Genomic DNA, 20,481 nt, shown 5'->3' with positions numbered 1-20,481 from the left:
TCCCCAAATCAACCCTTTATTGCTTTGTTCCAGATCAATTCACACCAAAAGCAGAACCTTCTCCAGCAGCCCATGAGGTGAGCAGCAGTGCAGCAGGTTACAGCACATACCCCCTGCAAAATGCCCTGCCCAGCATCAGCCTGGCACAAGGTGGGTGCCATCCCCCAGCAGCCAGGAGCACTCAAGGGGGGAAGGACACTTGGCTGCTGTCAAGTGACTGCCAAACATTTCTACACTGCTGGGTCAGCACCAGGACAACTGCATAATGATCAGCAGTTCATGGTCTTCAGCTGTTGGTGGTCAGATGTCCAAGACCCATCCACGAGGACCCTGCCATGACACTCACCAGGGCACACAGCTATTTCCCTGGTGCTGCCCTGCTCACGGGAGGAGCTGCTCGGGCTCCTAGGTCTCTGCTCACCAACAAGAAGTCAGGACAGCCACTGTCACAGGATGTTGCACCCGGACCCCTGTGTGTCCCTGACCCAGGAGATGACCAAGGGCTCCGCATTTCTGCCCCCCAAAAAGGCACCCAGGAAGAAGAGAGGCTGGAGGCTGCCTGAAAATCTGTCAGTAAAGGTGTAAATGTGGGAGTGGTCGCTCACGTTGTAAAAGGAGATTTCTCCTGCCTGGTAGTCCAGGAAGATCCCAATACGCCGGGGTCTGACACTGAGGGTCAGTGGGGAGACGGGGGAGGTGAGGGCCTCGTAGTTGCCCCCATTCTGCAGCCTCAGCACCCAGTACCCATTGACGGGAGAGAAGACGACGTTGCCTTTTCTGCTGGCAGACTCCTGGCACAGCCCCAAGCCCCACTCAGGCTTGTCTCCCACTTGCACCTCCCAGTAGCAGCGGCCCGAGTAGAAACTCTGAATCCCCAACACCACTGGGGTGTTGCTGAACCTCTGGGGGCTGTCAAAGAAGGACAGAAAGGGCTTCTTGCCGCCACGCCGCACGCTCTTGCGGTCCTCGGACAGGATGAGCTCCAGGTGCGCTGTCTCGGGGTCCAGAGTCACATCCACTGGAGCAAGAGAAGGGTGGAAGGACAGCTTCAGAAGCAGCCAGCAGGGAAAGCAAGAGCTGGAGGGCAACACAGAGCCTGACACTCCTCAGTGACCTCTTGGTCTCCAGGGCAATCCCACAACCCATCCAAGAGCAGAATGAGGAAGGTTTCCCCACCACGAAACCAGCTTGAACTCATTCAGACACAAACTGGGACCAGATGGGATAAACTTGTTGGAAAAAACCTCCCCCTGCCCCAGGGTGTGGTGGGGGCACCACAGACCAAACAGAACTCCCTCACCTTTGAACTTCTTCAGCACGTCCCTCATGCCCAGGCACCGCTCGGGGATGCTGTAGTTTTCCTTCAGGGTCACAGACACAGCTTTGGGGGACTGGAACTTCATCCTCTCACACCTGAAATGAGAGCAGTGCCCACGGGTTGTATCCAGAGCACCTCACTTCAGCACAATCCCTTGGCTCTGGGATCCTAGAAGAAGGGGATGGAGTTCTCTTTTGCCAGCCCCCACTGATCCTAGGGCCTTTGTCAGCCCCAGAAAGGATCCCACCAGATGCCAGGCAAGGAGGACAGGGGGTGGTTGGCATGGAGCAGACACAAACATCTCACTTAGATCCCAGACACAGACAGGATGGTAGAAGGAATGAGCAGGGGTACCTACCTGCTCAGAATGCTCTTCATGTCCTAGATGAAGAAGAGAAAGACCACTCTGGGTATGGGGCTCCACAACTTTGGGCCCAGCAGACAGCCTGGCCCAGGCCACCCACGCAGATGGCAAAGGTTGGGGTTGGGGATGTTGGTGGCATAACCTGACCTTGAGCAGCACATCTGCTGGCTGCTGGGTCTTCTCTCTTATCTCCAAGATCAGCTCATCCATCAAGGACTTCTGTTCCACCATCCTGGACAGATTTTCATTGATCATCAGCAGAATTCTCTTCTCTTCTTCCTCCAGCTTCTGGAGCAGCAGCTTCTCCTCGTCAGCCAGCAGCCGATGCAGCTTCCCAAACTCATTCACAATCTTCTCCCTCTTTTTCTTCACCACCTCCTTGCAATAAGAAGATAAATGGGGTGAAGGGAGACAAGATTAGCCAAGCAGTTGAGATGGGGCTGGATGCCACACACAGCACCAGGCCCCAGGAAAACACTTTTTTTTTATAAAAACATCTATTGGTGCTTTCACCTGGGCTGAGAGCCCCTTGGCAGCCTCAGTTTACCAGCTGTAAGACACTGTCTGACCTCAGACATGTGGTGACATTTCAATGCAGCACAGGGGGGTGGGGAGGTTGCTGGGCTGCCAGGAGATGCCAGTGGGTGTTGGGGTCAGTTTGTATTAAATGTGGAAACACAGGAAAAAAACAGCAAGGGGAAAGAGGTGGGAAAAGCCCCAGGGCTGGTGGGTGGTGGGTGCCAGGGGGGACACCCCAGGTGTCCCAGGGCTCTCACTGCAGCCAGCAACAGGCAGAGCCTGCCAGAGCTTTAGGAGTTTTCACCAGAGTCCTAAAAACTGGCACTCTCCTGGCAACCTGAAGCAGCAGAAAATACACTGTGTACTGTCAGGACAAAACTGCTCCTCTTTTTTTTTTTTTTTTTTTTTTTTCTTTTTTTCCCGTCCAAACACATGATTTCTTGGACTTGAGTCACGACTCATAAGCCAGGACTGTCTTGGCCTCTTCCCCCTTGCTGCTTGCAAGGGACATTTTTTCCCTTTTTCCTGAAAAAAATGCAACCAGCTGCCAGGCCAGGAGGAAGCAGGAGTAAGCTGAGCTCTAACCCCTGACTCAGGCAGGAAGGGGAGACTGACACAGCTCCTTCCCAGCCTCCAAGTGGGGGGGCAGGCAAGGGCACCCCCAAAAAGCCATCACACACTTTGCAGGGCTGGGGCAGACAGGCTGGGCAGCTGAGCACATAACTAGGGGAGCCTGGAGAAAGCTGCTCTCCTGCCAAAGCTGATGAATCATCAGCTCTAGCTCAGGGCTGGATAACTGGATCCACCAGTTTCGTTTCCTTTTCTGCAGTTACTTTTATGTTCCAGATTCCAGTGTGGAGGGACTCGAAACGCAGCCATGACGATGGCATCAAACTTCCCCAACTACCTGGAGTCAGGCAGGGGTGCAGTAATTCAGCTTTTCTTTTTATTGGTGGAAAAACTTCTGGTTCCTGGTGCTATGGAACAGAGCTTGCCATACAGCTCACATCTGGCTTGTAGCTCAGGCACATGTTGTAAAACAGAAAGGAAATCAAAAATATCTCGTGTCTTTCTTTTCATCAGCACCCAGCTCCCTGTGATTTCGGAGGAGCTGGTGTGCTGCTGTGTGCAAAGCATTTCTTTGCAAAGCTTTCTATGTTTACATAGAGCTGCACATGGCCACTGAGCCTGGTTTCCAGCCCTGATGCTCTGTAGGAGAGTAGCACATGGGGACATGTCCCATCCTGACGACAGTGACAAATTCAGAGCCCCTGACAAGATCATTCAGCATTAGTTTTTTTTAGTTGCTGATATCTCAGAAGCTCATTCTTCAAGAATTAAGCCAGGCACCTGCCTTGCACTCCTGGGTTTTCATCCTTTCCGCTGACTCATGCTTCTTCACATCCTCTACTTCCCTTGAAAGATGCTCCAGGGATTTCTGGAGTTTGGTCTGAAAAGAGAAGAAAGCGGCTCAGCTCACCCCAGCAGCACCCTGACAGCCAGTGACAGCAGCCAGCCAGGGGACAGTGACCCCGTGCCAGGCAGTGCCAGCGCTGGCACCCACACCAGCAGCTGTGCTCTTCACTCCTCTCACACCATTAACCCTCTCCCTGCTCCATGCGTTTTCCCCGTGTTTTTCTCACTCTTCAGCTTGGGTCGCTGCTGGAAGCACGGTTGGGACACAAGGGTTAGGTGCACCCCTCCACTGAGGCAAAACACCCACAGGACAGCACCCAACACCCCTCTTCTCCAGGGGTGCAGGGAGCCAGGGTGCCCCCACGCACCCAGACGGGCAGCGGTGCTCCTGGGGACCTCCCCAGTTGGGGAGGTGGCGGGCGCAGCCTCATCCCTGGGATGTGGCGGTGCCACTGACTGTCAGGTGGGTGCCACTGACTGCCACCCCCTCCTCTAGAAGCCACCGGGGCCGCAGGAAAGGGGCGGCAGCAGCTCCCGGTGCCAACAGGGCAGGACCTCCCGTACCTTGTAGACCTGGGCAGCCTCCTCGATGGGGTAGACCGTGTGGGAGCGGTGGTGCAGGGACTCCCGGCACACCACGCAGATGGCCTCCTCGTCCTCCTCGCAGAAGAGCTTCAGGGGCTCGTCGTGCAGGGCGCAGAGCGGGGTCCCCGGCTCGGCAGCCCCCGCACCGCTCCGCAGCCCCAGCTGCCGGATGCTCTCCACGATGTTGGCCAACTGCCTGTTGGGGCGGAGGCCGCTGCGGTGGCAGGAGGCCCGGCACTGCGGGCAGGAGAAGGGCCCATCGGCCCAGGGCCCCTTGTCCTGGCAGTGCTTGGCGATGCAGCCCCGGCAGAAGTTGTGCCCGCAGTCGATGGTGACGGGCTCGTTCATGTACTCCAGGCAAATGGGGCAGATGGCCTCCTCCTGCAGCCGCTCCAGGGCACCCGCCAGGGCCATGCCGGGCTGCGGCCGGGCCCGGGCCCGCGCTGCCTCCTCCGGGGTCAGGGACCGAAGGCAGGAGAGGCGCTGGCCGCGGAGCCACCGGGGGAGGAGCGTGGCACGGCCGGGACAGCGGCAGCTGAGTCTCCTCTGAGGGCGGGAGGGAGGGAGGAAAGTGCCAGAAATAATCCGTGTCCCTGGGGGCAGAGGGGACGGGGCCGTCCCACGGCATCAGGGGGCCCGGTGCTGCCCAAAGGTGCCGGACGAGCTCGGGGATCCCCACGTTGCTCACTCACCCCCAAACACCCACCATGGCCCCCGCCCACCCTGAGGAGCCAAGAGGTTGGGTTTGGAGAGGGCAGGGCAGGGGTCGGGGGCTCCGGAGCTGCCCAGAGCCCTGCCAGGAGCCATGATCCGCAATGCTGGGGCTGGGGAGCCGCCCCACTGCCACCAGGACCCTTCCAGCAGCCTCCACGAAGTAACCCCAGAAACAGCGGGAGAAGCTGCAGGTTTTGCTCCTTTTTATTATACAAAAAATAAAGTCAACACAAACTATACACAAATTAGAATGAAAAGACTCACTGACAATGCCAAATAAATTAAAGCGTCTTTCACACAAAAAGAGCTGAACACCGTATTAAATACTCTGCCAAATCGTCAGGTACAGAGAACGTGGAGGTGTCAGAGGTGCCTTGGCGAGGAGATGCCTGGAGAGGGAGCAGGGGATGCTCATCCACTGCCTGACTGCTGCTGGGAGGGATTCACAATGTCCTGCACCCACTTGTCACCGGGTTTGCCACAGACCATCCTGCCCTTCACCGTGGTGAATCTGCAATTCAGTGAAATTCAGTGAAATTCAGTTAAAGGGAGAGGAGAGGAGAGGAGAGGAGAGGAGAGGAGAGGAGAGGAGAGGAGAGGAGAGGAGAGGAGAGGAGAGGAGAGGAGAGGAGAGGAGAGGAGAGGAGAGGAGAGGAGAGGAGAGGAGAGGAGAGGAGAGGAGAGGAGAGGAGAGGAGAGGAGAGGAGAGGAGAGGAGAGGAGAGGAGAGGAGAGGAGAGGAGAGGAGAGGAGAGGAGAGGAGAGGAGAGGAGAGGAGAGGAGAGGAGAGGAGAGGAGAGGAGAGGAGAGGAGAGGAGAGGAGAGGAGAGGAGAGGAGAGGAGAGGAGAGGAGAGGAGAGGAGAGGAGAGGAGAGGAGAGGAGAGGAGAGGAGAGGAGAGGAGAGGAGAGGAGAGGAGAGGAGAGGAGAGGAGAGGAGAGGAGAGGAGAGGAGAGGAGAGGAGAGGAGAGGAGAGGAGAGGAGAGGAGAGGAGAGGGTCCCAGAGGATCTGGGCAGAAGATCTACTCACATCACAGCTGGCTGGAGGCAGTGGCTTCCTGTGTGCTGATACATCACCACCCGACTGGCAGGAAAGGCTTTGGTGTGGTATTGGGTGCAGCAGGGACCAGAAAAGTTGACAGAAGCTGGAAGAGAAGTTAAGTTTTCTCATTAAAGCAGACCAGAAGCAGGGTCAGAAGACCATGAGGTCTCCACTGGAGGAGGTGTTGCTCCCATGGTCAGCTCCCAGCCCAGTCATCCCTCCCTCAGGAAGGAGCCAAGAAGCAGCAAGCCGTGCCTCTCCTCTCCCACAGCAGAGGTGCAGGAGGAATAGGTGCCCAGTGTTACCAGACTTTATATGGCAGAAAGAAAGAGAGATCCTTGGGCTTGGACTCACCCGGAGAAGAGGAGACCTCATAGCAGAGGAGAGCCACAGAAAGCAGAGCAAGGGCAGCTGTGAAGGTCTTCATGGTCCTGTTGAGTGGAGAGGAGCTGTAGCAGTCAGGCTGGGGTGCTGCAGAGTGCTCCTTGCCGGGCCTGCTGTGGGACCACTGGGTTCAGCCCAATTTATAGGGAGGGAGAGAGACGGGGAGGATGGAAACATTGCACCATGCCATGATGCAGTGGGGAAAGGGCTGAGTCAGGGGTGCTGCACAGCCCTGCACAGGGAAGTGCCCAGAGCCCCGGTGACACCAGGGCGCCCTGGTGTGGCATATTATATACTGACATCATGCCAAGAAAGGAGGGAGAACAGGAGGTGACCTCTCTTCACCCTTCCCTGGGCCAGAGGACTCTGTAAAGAACCTCCAAGTAATGATTCAGAGGATTAATGGATGGACCTCTCTCACTTGTGAATTAGATGGCAGAAAGGCTGGAGTAGAGGATTCCTAAGGTCCCTTCCAACCTAAGCCATTCTGTGATCCTGTGGTGGCAATGGATGGAGAAAACCATGGCTGCCACACACTCGTGTTTCCTGGATGTCCTGGTCTGGGCCAGGATAAAGGTGATTTTCTGTCTTCTACTTTTGCTTTCAATTAAGTCTCTTCTAAGTAGCTGCACTTGCTGAAATTAACAGCAAGTTTCTCAGTCAGTGTCTGCTTCTAGGACTGATAACTCCATGTTTATAGTTCCAGCCAGAGCCTGGTGTGCAGAGCCAAGGACACTGCTCAGCTCTGAGGAACATTTTACCCTCCAGAGGGATAAAGAGGTCCCACCTGCAGCCTCCTTTGGGGAGGAAGGGACAAGAGAGATGCCAGAACTGACCAAACAGAGGATTCCATCCCATACACCTCATACTCAGGAGAAATTTGAGGGATCACAAGGGTCAAACTCCTTCCTGCTTCCCCTTCTTCACCTGTCCCTGTTTCCTTTGGCATCCTGGGAGGATTCCATCCCTTCCTCTGCCTCTGGTCCCGATCCACCCCAGCCTGAATCCCTGTGTTCCTGCCTCCAGCTCCCAACTGCTGCTGACCCCAGGATTCCAGCCTGGACTTTCCCAGGGCTGCCCTGCAGCCTCAGTGGTGACATGAGAGTTACTGGGGGAGAAGGGGGCAAGGAACGTGGGATCAATTTTCCTGTATATTTATATATATTTAGTAATTTTTCCTATTTATCATTACTGTTTCATTAAAGTTGTGTAGTTTAGTTTCCAACCCATCAGTCTCTGTCCCTTATTCTCTCTCCTTTCTTTATCAGGGATGGGATGGAGATTCCTGTGAGGAAGGGCTGAGGGAGCTGGGGGTGTTGAGGCTGGAGAAGAGGAGGCTCAGGGGAGACCTCATCACTCTCTCCAACTCCCTGAAAGGAGGTTGGAGCCAGGGGGGGGTTGGGCTCTGCTCCCAGGCAACTCTCAGCAAGACAAGAGGGCACAAGAGGTCTCAAGTTGTGCCAGGGGAGGTTTAGGTTGGACATTAGAAAGAATTTCTTTACTGAGAGGGTGATCAGCCATTGGAATGGGCTGCCCAGGGAAGGGGTGGATTCTCCATCCCTGGAGATATTTCCAAAGAGCCTGGATGTGGCACTCAGTGCCATGGGCTGGGAACCACGGGGGGAGTGGAGCAAGGGTTGGACTTGATGAGCTCTGAGGTCCCTTCCAACCCAGCCCATTCTATGATTCTATGATTTCCTGGAGTGGCTGAAAGAGAGCTGGCTCCAGGCCTGTGGTATCCATGGTATCCCTGGTGGATTCCATCTCTGTAGACCAAACTCTGAAAGAAGTGAGGCAGGTTTGTTAGATGGTGTGGCCTGGGTGGCATTGCAGGACTGGTTTTCCACAGAGCCTTTAGTTTCACTGAAATGCCACGTTACTAAGTAAAACTGAGGGAGCCCACCCATGGGTTCCTTCCTGCCACGGAGGTCAGGAGCTTGGAGATGCCCCCAGAGCAGGCAGCCAGGGAGGGTCTGCCCACAGAGGGACCCCAGGGCATTTGCCTCCGTGGGGTTTTGGAGCACGAGTCCCAGAGCAGGGCCGGGCATTGCCTGTCCCACTGACAGCCCCCACATCTCTGCAGCCACCAGAGCTGCCACAGCTTTGCCTCTGCAGCAGGGATGCCCTTGGCCCATCCCTTTGCTTCTCTGCATTTCTCTTACTCCACTGCTGGGGTTGCAGCCAGCAGATCATGCTGAAGGGTTAAACTCCCAGAGGGAGTGCAGACAGCCCCGACCAAGGCTGAGGCTTTACTTGCCTGTGGCAGAGAAGGACTGGAAGTACCCAGCATGGAACAGCTGAGGGAGTATCTCAGGATTTGTCTGGGTTGCTGCTCTGTAACCCACTTTGCCCTGTGCTCCATAGCCCATCCAGATGCTAGGATGAAACTCTGCCCCTCCAGAGGTCCCAGCACCCACATCCTGGGCTGGAGCCCCTCAGTCCCATAGAGTAGGGGTCAGGAAGATGCCAGCTTGCTGCTGGTCCATCCCTGGGGCAGTAAGGAGTTGCTCATCTTGCCTGAAACACCGAGATTGCTCCAGTGGAGAGCGGGAGACTGCAGCACACCCACCAAGAGACCTCAGCACCAGCAGCAGGGCCAGCCTGGCAGGAAGGCAAGTGCCCAGCCCTGACCCCAAACCCACAGCACCCTGCACCCCTCTGCCTTCCTGTTCCAGCTCTTGTGACATGTGTCTGTCCGTGTCCCCAGGACATCCGGGACAGAGACCCAGCAGCTCCACCCCTGTCACCACTTCAGACAAAGCTGCACCTGAACCCAGGCCATAAGTGACTCCCCTCACCCTGCACACAGGGGTCCCCCACCTCCAGGAGCTCTGGGCACACTTTTTCCCCAGGTGCTGCTCAGGGATGCTGGGGAAGCTGGAAGTGGAGCCTGGCACAGCCCTGTCCCATGGGGCTGGCCACACATGACAGAGATGGACAAGGAGGGGACAGACTGAGGTGTCCAAGGTGACAGACCAAGACTGACAGTGACAGCCCTGGCTGAGGGAACAGACTGAAGCTGGGAGTGCCAGAAACAGGCGTGGGAACAGATCTGACAGCCTGGAAAACCACATGGAGAGGTGAAACTGGGCTCAGACTGATGATGATGATGATGATGATGAGCTGCTGGCCTGATAACCTGCCTGCCCCCAACATCTGCCACTTCCATTCCTCCTCCCATTCCTGCCAGTGCATTCAGACCAGCTGCACACATCCCCCCCTCTGAGCAATCCCGTTCCACATCTCCACACAGGGACCAGAATAAAACTGAGAGGAGGAGAACAGGCTGGGGAATGAGCTGGAGACATCCTGGATGATGCAGCTCACACCAACACAGCCCAGCTTGGATCTGCTTTGAGCTGAATGTTCTGGATGTCCTTGCATTATTCAAATGTAGGTTTGCTGGAAATGTCTAGATTTGTTCTGAAAAAAAAATCAGTATTTTCTATCAGGAACAGACATTTACAATGAATCCTCTCTCCTTTCTGAGCCATACCAGGCTGTGTTTCCTGCTTTCATTCATCATAAAAGGAACTCCTGGAGGTTTTGACACCTCTGTTATTCCCCCTATTCACTGTTTTCCTAAACTCTGTTATTTTCTTGAAGGAAGATTTGGTATTTCAGTCTTGGCTGCTCCTTCCTGCCAAGACAAATAATGCAAATCTCCAAATATTTTGATTTCTAAATCCTCCTCCATATCATGCATCCCAAATAGCAGCTATTTATGGAGTCCATAAAACCTCTGCCTTATGGTGTGCTTCAGCTTTTGACAGAAACCACACATGGTATATTTGGATCCATCACCAGAACAGGTTTGGGATGCAGGAGGAAGCCCTTTGGAGTCTCCCTTTGGAGTCGTGTCGAGGGATCCCATTATCCCAGGGCCCCTGGGAGCTGCCAGATCACTCACGTGGGAAACTCTGGTTTTAGCTGGGAGCAGGTCAGCTGGAAAGAGAAAGATAATGAGTGTGGGGAGTCAGAGATGCAGGGGACTGCAGCTCCAAGCAAGACAAGCAAAGTCTCAGATGAGAAGAGGCACTTCCAGAGGGATTGAGACTTCCCAGAATGGAAATTGAAGCCTGCAAATTTATGGCCTAGAAAGAGGAACAAGGAGTGTTTGCTCTCTGTCTCTCACAGTGGCCTTGGGCCACTGAAAGAAGCTGGAAAGAGCCAGGTTCAGAATGGAAGGAAGCAGCTGATTGCCAAGGGACACGGGGATCACGAGGGAACTCCCACATGTCTGAGGCAGGATTTGAATTCCAAAGCCATGAGCTCAAAAAGGTTTGTGAAGTGAGGATGGCTGGAGGCTATGAGTGCTCTCGAGGGGGCAGGAAAAATATTTGCCACACCTGGAGATATTAAGGCTGGGCTAAATCCCCTGGGACTGTCCATATTTGTGCCCCAGGACAACTGGTCCTACAGGACTGCATGATCTGTAGAGTATCTTGTGAAATTGCTGTGAAATCCCTGGGCTGAAATTTAGATATCAGGATATGCCTCCAGATGAGTATTTTTGGTAAATGTCAACAGAAAGACACCAACAGTTCCTAAGCACACAGCAAGGCAGAAGTTATGTTGCTGCAGCTTGTGGGATTCTCCAAGCCAGATTTGAGGTGTCTGGAAAACCTCAATTTTGGACCAAGTGCCCAAAGAGTGGGAGGTGGTCAGGCTGTGGCACTCCCAGCACTTTGGTGGCACAGACAGACTGCCTTGGCATGCACCCCACCTTTGCTTCTCTGAAGATGCTCCTAGCACTGAGCACAACCTGCCCAGCAGCTCCAGAAATTGTGTGGCTCTTAGCAACAGCAGCTGTGGTTTAGAGAAACCAAGAGGAAAACATCTTGGTGTAGCTCTGAGCCCCCAGGACCTGATGTTTCTGAGCCCCAAAGCATTATGTGGCTCTTTGTACTTCCAAAGTTTGCCTCCAGCTGGGGGTTAGGGTGATGCCTCCAATTAGGATTTCAGGAATGAAGAAAACAAGGAGCAGAGCAGTGCAGGTGAAGGTTGGGTTATGCCCATGTCAGAAAGAGCAGACAGGGGCAGACTGGGTCCCCGTGGCAGCCCATGTCAACCTCCCTCTGTCCCCTCATGCAGCAGGCACAGGGGTCCCACACACAGCCCTGCACAGGACAAGGGACACCCTGAAAACCCTGAGTGAGTGAGCAGCCCAAAGGCTGCCTCAGAACACAGCAACCAAGTTCACCCTGTCCTGCCTGGGGAGAGAGCAGACTTTAAAAGAAAGATGGACCCACAGACTGGTTGGAGTTGGAAGGGACCTTAAAAGCTTGTCCAGTGCCACCCCTGCCATGCCCAGGGACCCCTCCCCCAGCCCAGGGTGCTCCAAGCCCCATCCAACCTTCAACACTGCCAGGGATGGGGCAGCCACAGCTTCTCTGGGAAACCTGGGACAGGGGCTCAGCACCCTCACACCAAACAACTTCTTCCTGATCTCTCATCTCCATCTCCCCTCTTCCAGTTTGAAATTGTTCCCCCTTGTCTGTCACTCCAGGCCCTTGTCCCCAGTCCCTCCCCAGCTTTCCTGGAGCCCCTTCAGGCACTGGAAGCTGCTCTAAGGTCTCCCTGGAGCCTTCTCTTCTCCAGGCATTCCCAGAGCCGGGACGAGGTGTCCACCCGCAGGGCTGGTGCAGGCTGCGGTGCAGTGGCCCCGGTGGCCCCGCTGTCCCTGCAATGGGGCAGCTCTCCAGCAGATGGCAAACACCTCCCACCCACGGGCACCTTCTCACCCACGCAGCCACCTCTGCGGAACTGCAGCCGAAGGATGGGTTCGGGTCCTCTCCTGCAGATCCAGCTGGGAAACACGCTTCATTTTTCTTTGGAATTCTTGGACAGAGGTAGCTGCTGAGGCTTCAGTGCAGAGGACACACCTGGTGATGTTTTTTGGTTACATCCCTCCTTGTGAAAGGTGGGCAAGCCAGAGGCCTCACCCAGGACAGAGGTCCAAGCCCCCCAGACCCTTACACTCCCTTAGCTGAGCAGCCCTCTCCAAGACCTTCTCCTTGTCCTCAAGTGGCTGCTCTGCCTCAGCCAGTCCCTGGGTGGGAGGGAGCCTTCCTACACCAAGACCATCCCACCCCATCCCACCCCAACCCACCCCACCCCATCCATCCCATCCCATCCCACCCCATCCCATCCCATCCATCCCATCCCATCCCATCCCACCCCATCCCATCCCATCCCATCCCATCCCATCCATCCCATCCCATCCCATCCCACCACATCCCATCCATCCCATCCCATCCCATCCCATCCCATCCCATCCCATCCATCCCATCCCTTTGCCACTGGCTGCCCCGTGCAGCAGTCCAGGGGCTCTCACAGCACAAGCACACAAGGATTCAGCAGCAGCCTCTGATTTGCCAAAAGCACTCCAAAAATGGACTCAAAACCTGAAAGCCCCCAAGCAGGCTCCCCCTGGTGCACTGTGATGCTCCATGTGCCCTCCTGCAGGGCCTGGGCCACCACCCTACACAGGAGGGGGAACCAGGCTCCTGAGGTGTCTGTGTCCCAGGGTTAAATCAAACTTCCCTTCCTCAGGGCAGGACTCTATTTGTGGCTGCAGGACTGGGAAGGCTTCTCACAGCCACTGTCCTCCCATTCCTTGGCTTTCCAGAAGCTGGGCTACTGGGCTCAGGAGATTGTGCCTGAGGGAGTTCCACGGGGTGATGAAGGGGTCTGTGTGGGAGCTCCCCTCTGGCTGGGAACAGAGAGCAGGATCTCAGCACAGCCTCTGGGTAACAGAGGAGGGACTGTGGTGCTCTCTGTGCCTCTATTTTCTTGCGGAAACAAGGGGGATCTGTGCTCTCCTGAGCCTGGGCCAGCCATGGGAGGATGAGGAGTGTTGTGGCAGCACCCTGGGACTCTCCCAGCTCAGACTGGGGATGGGGGATGGAAAGGAGCCTCTAGCTCCCAAAGCCTGGGAAAAGAGCATCCCCAGTCAGGGCCCTTCTGGCCCTTCTCCTGCCACTTCTTCCTTTGCTCACAGGTCCTTAGGGCTCCTGGTGAAGAGGGAGCAGCCCCCTTTAGGGCTGATATGGGCCAAAGCCTCAGAACACGTGAGCAGCAGGAGGGGGGCAATGCCCAGCTCCAGCCCCCTGCCCAGCACTTGGTGGGTGTCACACACTGCTGAGCTCTTGGCTGCCCAAAGGGAAGAAGAGAGGGGACACAGCATCCTCTTCATGTCCCAGCAGACACCAGAGCCCTGGTCTCCGTCCTGCAGAAGACACACAGACAATCCAGACATCTGCTGAAAGGGAGGAAGGTGACCATGCTCCACAGCCCAGGGGCTTCTGTCACAGCAAAGTGGAAGCACTGGGGTGGGTGGCACCGAGGAAGCCACTTTGTGTCCCCACACAGGCCATACACCCCATGACAGGCTCTCCCATCACTCTCTGCCCCCAGGCTGCAGCCCAGCCTCATGGACAGGAGAGAGGAACCAAGCAGTAAAACCTCTCTGTGCCTTCTGGAAAGGACCTGCTGGGTGAGAGCAGTGATGCCCAACCCCTCTTCCCTCTGCCCTCTCCACCATCTCCCCCTGGAACAAGCACAGTTCAGAGCCTTCCCCACCCCCAGAGCACCTCTCAGCCTGCCTAAGAGCAAGGTACTCCCTCCCACCAGAGACCAGCCCCTAAATCCCTGCAGAGCAACTTGGAAATAAAGCACCTGGTCCCACCAGTGCCTGCAGAGCAGCCCAGCCTGGGCCAGCACCCCAAAGCACAACCCAGCAGAGCTACTGAGGGGATGGGGGCAGACAAGGGGGGGCCAAACAGCTGCCTGTGGCCTAGATCCTGGCTCCATCCCATTCCTCTGTCTTGGAGGAGGCAGGAGACACGACGAGCAGCATTCTGGCCCCCATCAGCCGCCTTCCCCTGCTCCTGCTCAGGCAGGAGTCTCCCGGTTGGGCAGCCCAGGTCCCAAAATGGGCACCTCCCTCTGCCATGGGAGGAGAGGATGTGTCTCTGCTCTTCATCAGAGGGGAGCAGATAAAACAAACCTTGTGATCTCTGCCTGGGGGTTGAGTTCCAGCCCTCCCAACCCCAGGCTGGTGCTGGAGAGGTCATGCAGGAGTAGGATGCTTTTATCCAGGCAGAGGGGTGGGAGAGGCAGGCAGACCACAAGGATCTGTCCTTTACTGAATGCCCTCCTTTGTTCTTCCTTTCCTTCATCTCTATTCAGCAGTGACTTCATTCCTTCAATTATTAATCACCTTGTTGCATTAGTGGCCGAATAAAACCCATTAAACCTCCTCTGGGAGCAGCCCCAAGGAAGAAGGCAGGTGTCCAGGAAATGCATTAGAGAGAAGGCAGACAGGGAGTGGGGATGGGACAGGATGGGAGGAGGTGGTCTTGCCCAGGGTGGGCCATTTCCCATCAGCTGGGAACCCATTCCCAGGGCAGAGAAGGGTAAGGGTTGTTGTGCAAACAGCCTCTCCACATCCCCCACCCCAGGAGGGGGCTCATGTGGCAATTAATTCAAGCCATAAAAGTGAATTATGCAGGGAGAAGGGCTTGCACAAGAGCTCCTGACCACTCACATCCTAAACTCTTGTTCCCAGATTGCCCCAGCACCTCCACAGCAGCAGGCAGGATGGGTTTGCACAGCTAATCCCCACCTGGAGCAAAGACTCTGATTTTGTGACCAGCTTTTAAGGATGGAGGAACAAAACCCAACACAGCCTCCTTGCCCTTTTGGGGAGCAGGCTGAGTTTTCAGTCTCATTGCAAAAACAATGATTTGTCCATATTCTGTGGCAACGTTCAAGTTCTGGCAAAAGTCCAAGTGGGAAATTCACCTCCGGAAAGGGACAGGATTCCTGGTCAAAACCTCTGGAGCTGGGCACAGTCCAGCAATTTGCTGGGTTTCCAGAGGGTGAACATCAAGCCCCAGCACAAATCTCTGAAGAACAAAAGGACCCGAGACACGAGACTGGGTCAAGTTGTGCAAAAAAGCATCTCAGTCATCAGCCATTGCTCAGGGGAAGCAAAACACCTTGCCCATCCCTCTTTTCCTTGTTTTTCAGATATTTGTAACAGATATTTGTTTTTTTGTAACTTATACAAGATGTAGTTTGTTTATAACTTCCTAAAGTGGGGGAATCCACCCCTTCCCCTGGGACACCATTCCAGTGTCTGGCTGTCCTCAGGGGGGAAAATTTCCAACCAGAATCTCTCCTGGAGCCACTCGCACCCACTGCCCGTGTCCTGTTCATGTGACTCCTCGTACCCACGGAGCCTCCATCTTTGCGTCCACCCGTTCGGTACCGGAACATCGCACTAAGGGCTCCCCGAACCCTTCTCCTCTCAAGCCCGACCCATCCCCCTGGCTCTGCTCCACCAGACACCTCCTGCCCCAGCACAGCCTCCCCTCCGGGACTCCCCACGCCCCGATCCCCGCCACGCTGTCCCCCAGCTCCCGGTCCCGCATCCCGCCGTGTCACAGACACTGCCGAGCGGGACCGGGGGAGCGGAGCGGCTCAGCCCGGCCGGGACACGGCGCTCCTGGGCTGCCCTCGGCTGCGCGTTCCGGGCCGAGCTGCGGGGCAGAGCGCAGAGCGCAGCCCGCGGAGGGGCCGGGCCGGGCCGGGAGCCCAGGACGGGGCCTCAGCGCAGCAGGAGCCGGGCCTGGGGGACCCCCCGGGAGTGCCCAGCCGGGCCGGCTCCGGCCGCAGCTCAAAGTCCTGCGGGTGAGGGTGCCCAGGAGGTCGCGGTGCCCCGGGACTGGGCCGGGCAGACAGGCCCCATCCCGGCCCCATCCCGGCCCCATCCCGGCCCCATCCCGGCCCCATCCCGGCCCCGCAGCACAACCCCCCCCCCGCACCGCCTGCAGGGGGCGACACGCGGCGCGGGGCAAGGGGAGAGCGGAGCGTGAGTGGCAGGAGCGGAGACCAATCAGGAGAGGGCTGAGGATCGGGGGCGGGACTGGAGAGATGGGTGGGCGGGGAAAGGGGCGGTGCATAGGGGGGCGGGGCTTTGGGGGAGGGGCGGGACCTGTCGCTGAGCGGCGGCAGAACTGGCGCGTCAGCTCGGAGACAGTCACGTGATGCGGCCGCCCGAGCCCGAGCATGAGTCCTTCCTCCTGAGTGGCAGTGCCAGCGGCCAATGAGAGTGAAGGGCGGGGAGGTGGGCGGAGCCTCGGGGGTGGGGGCGGGCCCGGGGCGTGCCGCAGGGTGAGTGACAGCTGTGCGGGCCAATGGCGCGGGGCTTGGCCGGCGGCGGCGCTGAGCGGAGCGGCGGGGAGGGCGCGGAGGGGCTGGAGCGGCGGCTGCGGCGGGCGCGGCGGGGCCATGGACCGCGTGAGCAGCTCCATGAAGCAGGTGTCCAACCCACTGCCCAAGGTGCTGAGCCGGCGGGCGGGCGGCGGCGGCCTGGAGGCGGAGCGGGAGAGCTTCGAGAGGGCCCAGGTACGGGGCGGGGGATGCTGAGGGGGAGGGGGGGGCGCGCCCATGGGGGCGGGGCTGGATGGGGTGGGCGGGGCTGGATGGGATGGGCGGAGTCATCGCTGAACCTCAGGGGGCGGGGCCGTCCGGGCGGGGCTGGATGGAGCCACCAATTGGTCGGTGCTGGCAGGAGTGGGCGGGGATTACGGAGGGGGGCGGGGCCAGCCCTGTGGGGGCGTGCGAGCGGTGGGCGGGGCGGTGTTGTCTCCGCCCCCTGGTGGGCGTGGCCGTGGGGATGGGATCGCGGGGCAGTGCCGGGAGGGAACACGCGGGGGGAGCGGGACACCCGCGGCGTGGAACTCTCCAGGCTGGGGTCACCGTGGCCGTGGCGATGCGGGCACTCTGCATGGCCTGGGGGCGGTTTGGCTCCAAGCACAAGAGGGAGCCCCCTCCGCCGTGGGGCCGTCCTGTGCCCTTCCCTCCGAGCCACCCTCAAGCCACGAGAGCCCTCGGTCTCCCCCGTGGGCTGGGGGAGGGGGTTGGTCTCCCCATTGGGTGCCACCCCCAAGGACCTTCTGGGGACAGGGGACGGGCAGGGGCTGCCCCTGCGGGTGGCTCTTGGGAAGAGGCACCGAAAAAAACCAAACAAGCGGCCGTGGGATGATGCCCTGGAAGCAGCTGGGGAGGCGCCTGGATGAGTCCAGGGAGGGAGGGCAGGGATGTGATGGCAGCGGGAGGAGCTGGGGACTCCTTATCCCAAGCGATGGGAAGCCCAGGTGAAGCGGTGCCAGCCTGAGCCCATGGGAGAAGATGGGACAGTGGGGGAGGAGAGGGCTGGGGGTGGCACAGCAGCTTCAGGAGCATTAAAGGGGGGACACAGGGCCTGGGTCTGGCTGGGACCCTGCACCGTGTGGGAGCAGCACAGGGAGGACAGAAGTAAAGACCAAGGGTCAGCTCTGAGGGTTTGTTTGGGTTTTTTTCAGAAAGACAAACCTCAGGATTTAAGTTTGGATGTGAGATTATGCACAGGGAGTCTTCTTACCTGCCCTGCTCAAGTTACCTCAAAATTCAATTATTTATAGCACTGCAGGTGGAACTGGGACTGGTTTGTGTGTGCACTCACCTGCCAGATCCCCTGGGTCAGAAAAGGACCTGGTGGGATCCCTGGGCATCCCCAGGGGGAAGGGCAGACCCAGAGCAGGCTGAGCCCTCACCTGCAGCATCCCGAGCCCTCACACCACATCCATACAGACTGTGTTTAATCTTCCTTGTCCAGTTTGCAGGGAAATGACACAGCGTGTGTGTTTAGGGCCTGCCCAGCTTTTCATTCTTCCATGTATTTAGGTTTCTTACTCCTTTTCTTACTCCTACAATTTCCTTTCTTACTCCTTTTTTTTTTTTTCCCCTTTTTTAAAATTTCATAATTCTCTTTCTCTGCAGTTTAGAGAACTTTCCATCTCCCCCTCAGATCTTCCTCATGCTGGTCAACCACAGTTCTTGTCAAACTTCTGCTTTCTGAGGTTTTTTAATAGAAACTTTGTGGATTTGGGGGTTTGTTGGGTTGGTTTGTTTGTTTCATTTTTGAAAGTGACTTTTTCATAAGAGAAGTTTAATCTGTTAAGTGGCTTTTTAAAAGCAGATTCTGCCTCTGTTTCTGCCTTGTGGAATGTGCCCATTCCCTCCTCATCTCCAGGGCTCCATGGCTCATGGCAGCCACACACTCACCACCAAGACTCTTCTGCTCTAAAAGAACCTCAGCAGGCAGAGGGTGGGTCCAAATGGGCCTTTGGTGAGCCTGAACAATGCCTGCTTGGGTTTGGTTCTGCCTGATCTGTGTGGTCTGAGACTCAGATTGGAAAACTGAGAGCACGCTGTGAAGCTCTGGGGGTGGTGGGTGCTCTCCTGGTGGGCATCCCCATGGGGACAGCCTGGTCTGTGGAAGGTGTCTCTGCCTATGCAGGGCTGGTGGAACCAGATGATCTCTAAGGTCTCTTCCAACCCAAACCATTCTGTGGGGTGGTTCTGTCATCCTCTGGCACGTGGACTCTGCCCTGACACTGTCTGTCTGTTGGCCTGGGGACAAATGGGACCAAATTTCCTGGTTTTCTTTTCCCATGGATGGTGAGGTGTCTCAGTTTTCCTGGTGATGCAAATGTGAGACACCTGAGGACATGCTGGAACACAGTGTCCCTGCACTGTCCTCACTGCTCAGCAGGATCCCCAGGGATGGGGCTGTCTGAGCAGGACACGTGCCAAGGGCTCCCTCTTGCCCTTGCTGTCAGCACTGGTCGTTTTCATGGAAAGTTGGGCAATACCAGGGACACCAAATCCTGCAGTTCTGGTATCCCCCAGATGCTCAGCCATCCCGGAGGCATCACTGCTGTGGAAGGGGTAGGTGCTGCAATGCTTTTCTCCCTTTGCTTGTGGTTCACTGGGCTGTGATTCACAGCTGCTCCTTGCCTCAGCTTGGGCAGAATAAACCTTGGGGCACAGCAAAGGTGACCAAAGGGGGAGAAAACCCACCAAAAGTGAAAATTCTGCCATGTGTTTACATAAACATTTGTATTTCACCTGGTTTCTGTGTCTGGCATTCACATCCCTGCAAGTTTTCCCAGTTCTATTGGGGAACGTGTCCTGGTGTTTGGGGTCTGCAGGAGATGAGGTCTCCTCCTTCAGATCTTCCCTCCTTGAGTCTCCCACCCTTTCTCCTCAGCACAGGTGATGCCAAGGAGCAAATTTCATTCTGTGCTTACTTGCTTGGCTGGTTTGGCAGAGAGAGCCAAGGTCTTGAGGGTGAAAATGGAGTCAGAAGGACACAGGACTTCTGTGGGACATGGAGGATGCTCACCAGGGTGACAGTGCCAGGCTGTGCTGCTGCTTCACTCAGGTTTCAGACAGCTGTGGGGGTCCCAGCAGGGTTCCCAGCAGTTCCCAGGGGTTCCCAGCAGTTCCCAGAGGTGCCCAGCAGGACCAGGCACTGGTTGGCATTGGTGCAGGCAGAACCACGGAGTCATGGAGAGGGAATGTGAGATCCTCAAGCACCAGCTGGGTCCTGGGAAGCTGGGGGTGTGGAAAGTCTCCTTCCTGACCCAGCCTGGTTCTGCTCAGCTGCTCCTGCCCTGTCCCCTCCCCTCTTTGGGGGAGCTGAATGCCAGAGAGGGGCAAAGCTGGGGGAAGGGTTCCTGTAGTCTCAGCAGGACACGTGCTGAGCTCCTCTCCTTCATCCTTCCCCTGTGGGTTCTGGGGGGAAGGAAAGCAGCAAGTCAGGATTGCAGGTTATCCTCTGGGCTCCATGGCAGTGTGTCTGTCCTCTAGTTCCCTCCACCCTGGTGTTGCTCCACTCCCCTGGCCATCCTTCCCCATGAGCCTTCGTGCCCAGCAGGCTGCCCAGTCTGGAGGTGGTGCTGGGTGCCAGTGATGAAGACATCCATGTGGAGACACTGCCTGGGGCTGTGGAGGGGACAGAAGTTTCCTGCTTGTCCCTCTGGGGCTTTGGGCCAGGGGCCTGGTACCAAGGTTACCAGCCCATCAAGTCCCTGGGGGGACCACCTGACAATCCCAGGGACAATCTGTCCTGATAGTGAGGTTGGGAGCAGATATTTCTTGTTTTAAATTGCTCCAAGAAATCTAAAAAGCTTGCTTGTTATCTTCTTTGACTCTTAAGTTCTTTCCAAGAAAGTCACCAAGCAGCAAAGAGACACGTGGGCTGTTTGGGTTCCCCATGGCCACCACCCACAGATCTGCACTCG

The 20,481-nt window shown here is 56.8% G+C and overlaps 3 protein-coding genes across 3 annotated transcripts in view; 1 reads left to right on the top strand and 2 right to left on the bottom strand.

Moving 5' to 3' along the window:
- LOC139805991 (E3 ubiquitin-protein ligase TRIM39-like) lies at positions 1 to 4,708 on the bottom strand. The gene is made up of 6 exons (XM_071765026.1): positions 4,182 to 4,708; positions 3,556 to 3,651; positions 1,830 to 2,060; positions 1,677 to 1,699; positions 1,301 to 1,413; positions 1 to 1,018 (listed from the first exon to the last, which is right to left on the bottom strand). The coding sequence occupies exons 1-6, from the start codon at positions 4,614 to 4,616 to the stop codon at positions 447 to 449; spliced, it is 1,470 nt and encodes a 489-aa protein (XP_071621127.1). The 5' UTR covers positions 4,617 to 4,708; the 3' UTR covers positions 1 to 446.
- Positions 4,709 to 5,104: 396 nt separating this feature from the next.
- LOC139806127 (C-C motif chemokine 5-like) lies at positions 5,105 to 6,509 on the bottom strand. Its single transcript, XM_071765319.1, has 3 exons — positions 6,311 to 6,509; positions 5,945 to 6,059; positions 5,105 to 5,427 (listed from the first exon to the last, which is right to left on the bottom strand). Exons 1-3 carry the CDS (start codon positions 6,381 to 6,383, stop codon positions 5,328 to 5,330), a joined length of 288 nt encoding a protein of 95 aa, XP_071621420.1. The 5' UTR covers positions 6,384 to 6,509; the 3' UTR covers positions 5,105 to 5,327.
- Positions 6,510 to 16,565: 10,056 nt separating this feature from the next.
- Positions 16,566 to 20,481, top strand: part of HIP1 (huntingtin interacting protein 1) — a 47,384-nt gene continuing 43,468 nt past the window's right edge. Inside the window, exon 1 of the mRNA XM_071765271.1 lies at positions 16,566 to 16,756. Coding sequence (XP_071621372.1) covers positions 16,640 to 16,756 — 117 coding nt within the window. The 5' untranslated portion in view covers positions 16,566 to 16,639. The remainder of the gene's footprint in view (positions 16,757 to 20,481) is intronic.

This window comes from Heliangelus exortis, chromosome 21, assembly GCF_036169615.1.
Source record: "Heliangelus exortis chromosome 21, bHelExo1.hap1, whole genome shotgun sequence".
Classification (NCBI taxonomy): domain Eukaryota; kingdom Metazoa; phylum Chordata; class Aves; order Apodiformes; family Trochilidae; genus Heliangelus; species Heliangelus exortis.
This window is presented reverse-complemented; position numbering and strand designations above follow the sequence as displayed.

Excerpts from the sequence above, each read along its gene's own strand:
- LOC139805991 (XM_071765026.1), bottom strand. The coding sequence starts at position 4,616 with ATGGCCCTGGCGGGTGCCCTGGAGCGGCTGCAGGAGGAGGCCATCTGC. Across the intron at positions 3,652-4,181 it reads AGGCTGCCCAGGTCTACAAG|ACCAAACTCCAGAAATCCCT; the intron begins GTACGGGAGGTC and ends TTCTCTTTTCAG. Across the intron at positions 1,414-1,676 it reads ATGAAGAGCATTCTGAGCAG|GTGTGAGAGGATGAAGTTCC; the intron begins GTAGGTACCCCT and ends CTCTCATTTCAG.
- LOC139806127 (XM_071765319.1), bottom strand. The coding sequence starts at position 6,383 with ATGAAGACCTTCACAGCTGCCCTTGCTCTGCTTTCTGTGGCTCTCCTC. Across the intron at positions 6,060-6,310 it reads TGAGGTCTCCTCTTCTCCGG|CTTCTGTCAACTTTTCTGGT; the intron begins GTGAGTCCAAGC and ends CTTCTCTTCCAG. Across the intron at positions 5,428-5,944 it reads TGCCTCCAGCCAGCTGTGAT|ATTCACCACGGTGAAGGGCA; the intron begins GTGAGTAGATCT and ends ACTGAATTGCAG.